This window comes from Alligator sinensis, unplaced genomic scaffold (genome assembly GCF_000455745.1).
Source record: "Alligator sinensis unplaced genomic scaffold, ASM45574v1 scaffold1273_1, whole genome shotgun sequence".
In the NCBI taxonomy this organism is placed as follows: Eukaryota; Metazoa; Chordata; order Crocodylia; family Alligatoridae; genus Alligator; species Alligator sinensis.
This window is the reverse complement of record NW_005842653.1, coordinates 4,932-9,023: the sequence shown is the minus strand read 5'-3', so window position 1 is coordinate 9,023 and position 4,092 is coordinate 4,932. Positions and strand designations below refer to the sequence as shown.

Genomic DNA, 4,092 nt, shown 5'->3' with positions numbered 1-4,092 from the left:
TTTCCCTTTCTCTGCAGTCATTATGTATTTATTTTGTTGTGATAATGGTTAGAGATCTTAGCTTCCCTATGCTATATGTATAAACATATAACAAGGGGATAACCCTTTGCTGGATAAAATCCTGGCCTTATTGAAGTACATGACAGTTTTACTACTGATTTCAGTAGAATATAATTTCACATGCTATTTTCATACTTTTTATTATTATAATATTGATGTTTCTCTGAGTAATACTGATGAATCTGAGTAATATATTTGATTTAAGATCACAGTTAAATTTTTCTTTTATTTGCACTATTTTAAATATTTGCTACTGTGATAATTTTATAAGGAAATGTCTGTCTAGGTTGGAGAAATGAAGCAAGAATTGGTTGATTTGAAGCCTAAACTGGAGCAAGCTAAACTGGATAATGCAAATATGATGAAGGTAGAACTATACCGATATTTTTTCATTGATAAAATACTTAATTTTCTGTTTCTGTCATGGCTTGGAAATTATTTTAATTAAGAATTATCATGTTGAAAAAGGGGGATTTCCAAAGTTTTCAGTAGGTATGGACATGTATATCCTCTCAGTAGAAGCTGTTGCTGATGAAAGCTCCTATGCAAGCTGTACCCCATAGTACAAACACTGGCACATGATTCACAAAACAAACTCTTAAGATGTCAAATAGGAATCCAGAGTGTCGAAACATTCTGCCTTGTTGTGGTCTTCCTGTGAGTTCTTTGCAACATGAAAGTTGCTGTTATCTTTACATAATCAAAAAGAAGAGTGCAAGTGAAGAGCTGGCATTTTCTGGGGGGGAGTCTTGAGTCTAAAAAGGTTGAGAACCATATCCTGTGGCACCCTGAAAAAGAGGAAAGTCAGAACTATTCTTCAGGAATAAACCCCTTTGAGAGGACTGTCAAATATATAACCCTGTAGAGCTGCTCTGTCTGTCCTGGCAGGCACCTGGAAATTGAGGGGAGTGGCTTGCCACAGAATCTGGGGCCCTTGTGCCTGGATGGGCATAGTGATTGGTGGCAGGGGGGTAAATGATGGCTGATACAGCCTTAATCATCCTCCAGCCACTTTGTCTACTGCCACAGCCTACCTCCTTGACCACAAACTCCACTGCTGCCCCATGCTGGAGTCATCACCACATGCTCTGCGCAGGAGCCAGAGCTGCCACTATGCTGTAGTGTATGCAGCGCAGGCATACGGCAGAAGCTGGAGCTGCCATTCTGCCTCTGCATGCCCCCATGCTGGCCCTGGAGCTGTTGTCACCACTGCCACATGCCTTGGGCTGGAGTCAGACTTGTCATCATTGCTGCCACATACCCCAGGCTGAATCTGACCTACAAAGATCCATCTGGTCCAAATTCAACCTGGGGCAGAAGCTGAGATTGACACCCCTGACTTAAGGTGTACAATAGACTCAGTGCAGTAATATATTTTACAGCTCCTTTGATTAGGAGTTCTTTTATATGTTGCAAATACTTTGTTAATGTTTTGCATGAATCCAAAATACCAACTGGGTAAGGCCTGTCCAAATGGGAAGAGGCTAGAGTTATGAAAAGAGATTGTTCAATGTTAGCTTTTTAATGCAAAGAATCCCACAAATGTGGTTTACAGCATGAGTGTGAATAGTATGGATACATAGCATCATCTGCATAATAATATGCTTACTGTACAGTAGGGCTGTGCAAAACAGCTGTGTTTCAATTCGGTTTCGGATTCGGCCATTTCAGAGGACAATGATTCATTTCGGTGTTTCAGATCACTGTCTTGTTTCATTTCCACCAAATCTCCTCTGAATCTGTTTCAAATGGGCTGCAAGCTTTGTGCAGCCCTACTGCCCAGCCAGGCGGGGCTGGGGGCTGCAGGGTCCCAGCAGGGAGCAGGACAGGACTGTGGGTGGCTCGTCCAGGGGAGGGGGAGGGCCCATGCCTTCCGTGCAGGCGAGGAGATCCCCACAAGGATCTCTGATCCCTGTCATATCAGGTCATGGAGCAGGAAAGCAGCGCAGAGTAGCGAGCAAGCCTGCTGGTCCCTGCTGTGCAACTTGGCTACACAGGGAGTAGAGATCCATGCCAGGGGTTTCCTCACCGCTGCTGTCCACCCCACGCTGCCCTGGATCTCTGCTGCCTGTGGAGCCAGGTCGTGCAGCAGGAACCAGCACTGCCCTGCCACACAACCTGACTCTGCAGGGAGCAGAGATCTGTGCTGGGGTCTCCTTGCCACCGCTGCCCTCCCCGTGCAGCTCTGTGTCACCAGGGCAGCAGCAGCAAAGAGACCCCCAGTGCGGATCTCTGCTTCCTCTGGAGCCGAGTCATGCAGCAGGGCAGCAGCGAGCCTGGCTCTGAAACTCTGAAATTTTCCAAAACATTTCAGATGCCTCGTTTCATTTTGGAGATGTTTTGGAGCCTTCCGTTTTGATTTAGATTCAGCGTTTCGGGTGCCGAAACAGCCCGAGACACCTCCAAAATGAAATGGCTGCTGAAATTTCGCACAGCCCTACTGTACGGTATATTTTGTCCATACCTCAGAACCTTAACTGTTCAGAGGTGGGCTTTCAAGTGAATGAGAGGGAGGGGTTGTTCTCTGGTATTCCTGTATGCTATTTCAAACATGAGATATGAGTTCAGGCTTTGGACTGTGTTCTGTTTCTGTCTCTGTAGTTGTGAGAATTGTGGATGTAATAGTTATAATGATCCCTCAAACCTCTTAATCAGAGGGATGAAGAGTGGCTTTGCAGAGAAGGTCTTTTTTGTGCTCTGGAAGGGAAATTCATAGCTCCTAGCTATTAGATCTGGTTCTTCCATGGGTATGAGCATTCATCAGTGTGTTAGGGAATAAGACTTCTGAGTACAAGACAAGACCCTGAATTTTGAAATGCCTGTCATTACATGCACTGAAGTTATAGGCTGGGATTTTGAGAATAACTTCTTTAAATATTACAAGCCAAGTAAATACATATGATTGGTCTTCCAGGATGTTATGATGGGACCAGAGAAAGGCAAGTTAACTATGGATGTATTTGTGAAGCTGATTATACCTTAAAAATATTTTTTGCAAATATATTTATATATCTTCCTCCTCATAAAGTTGTATTCCAGGCCAGAATCTCCAACAACTGCTGTACAGTAAGCTTTGAGGAAACTAGATGTCAATTTTATGGAAACTGGGGAGAATTAGGGGCAGGAAAATCATTACACTGAATAATGTTGATTCCTCACTTGAAAATACAATAGATGTAGTCTGTTACAGACTATAATTATATTTTAAGTTGCTGCCTAATGTACACAACATTATCCAGTAAGTTTTGTACTTTTTATATTCTAAGCACACTTTTAAAAGTCTTGTCTGTATTTAATATAATCTTGTTGTTAGATGTGGTGTGTTTTATGATGGGAATTTCAACATTTTGGGGACTGAGGGAAGGGGTTGACAACATACAGCTCACAAGTTGGATCCGGCCCATGGTGCTGTGTGGCTTTGGCAGTGGCCTTTAGCAGCATTCCACCAGCAAAAGACTTTGCTGTGCTGTTGCTGGTTAGTGAGGAGCTGTGCCCGTGCCATAGCTGAGGGGCAGGGAGAAACAGCTGCAGGCTGTGGCTCTGAAAAGTCGCCAACCACTGATCTAAGGTACAATCCAGTTTGGTTTCAGGGGTGCCTACATTTCAAAGTTGGAGTGTCCAACATCTAGGTGTCTTGACACAAGAGCACAGTACAGTTTGATCAGGTGTAGGTGAATATGTTTTCTCTACAGAGAGGGGAGTGAAGCAAGTACCTTCAAAGGGCAACCCAGGAAGCCCAGAGGTGCCAAAAGTTAGGCAGTGGGAAATGCTGAGGACAGGGGAGATGGTGATCACCATTTTCCCAGTAGCTTGTTAAATAAAAATATTCACCCAGGGAGTTGAAGGCCTGGGTTATAGGCCCTTTCCAGCCTGAAAAGATTCAAACCCACAAGTCCCATGTCCCCAAAGCATGCCATAACCACCAACAGATTTATTTGTATGGGGAACATCCTCCATCTCTCCTACCGACGTGTCACTCTGCATACAAAACTGCGGGAGTCATGGAGCTAGAAGGCAAGGAAGAGGGAGTTC

General features: G+C 44.2%; 1 protein-coding gene across 1 annotated transcript in view; it reads left to right on the top strand.

Annotated features, from left to right (window-relative positions):
* LOC102369854 (dynein heavy chain 12, axonemal) overlaps positions 1-4,092 on the top strand; it is a gene marked incomplete at its 3' end in the record, with an annotated part of 70,612 nt that overhangs the window by 63,725 nt on the left and 2,795 nt on the right. Inside the window, exon 36 of the mRNA XM_025215571.1 lies at positions 347-427. Coding sequence (XP_025071356.1) covers positions 347-427 — 81 coding nt within the window. The remainder of the gene's footprint in view (positions 1-346; positions 428-4,092) is intronic.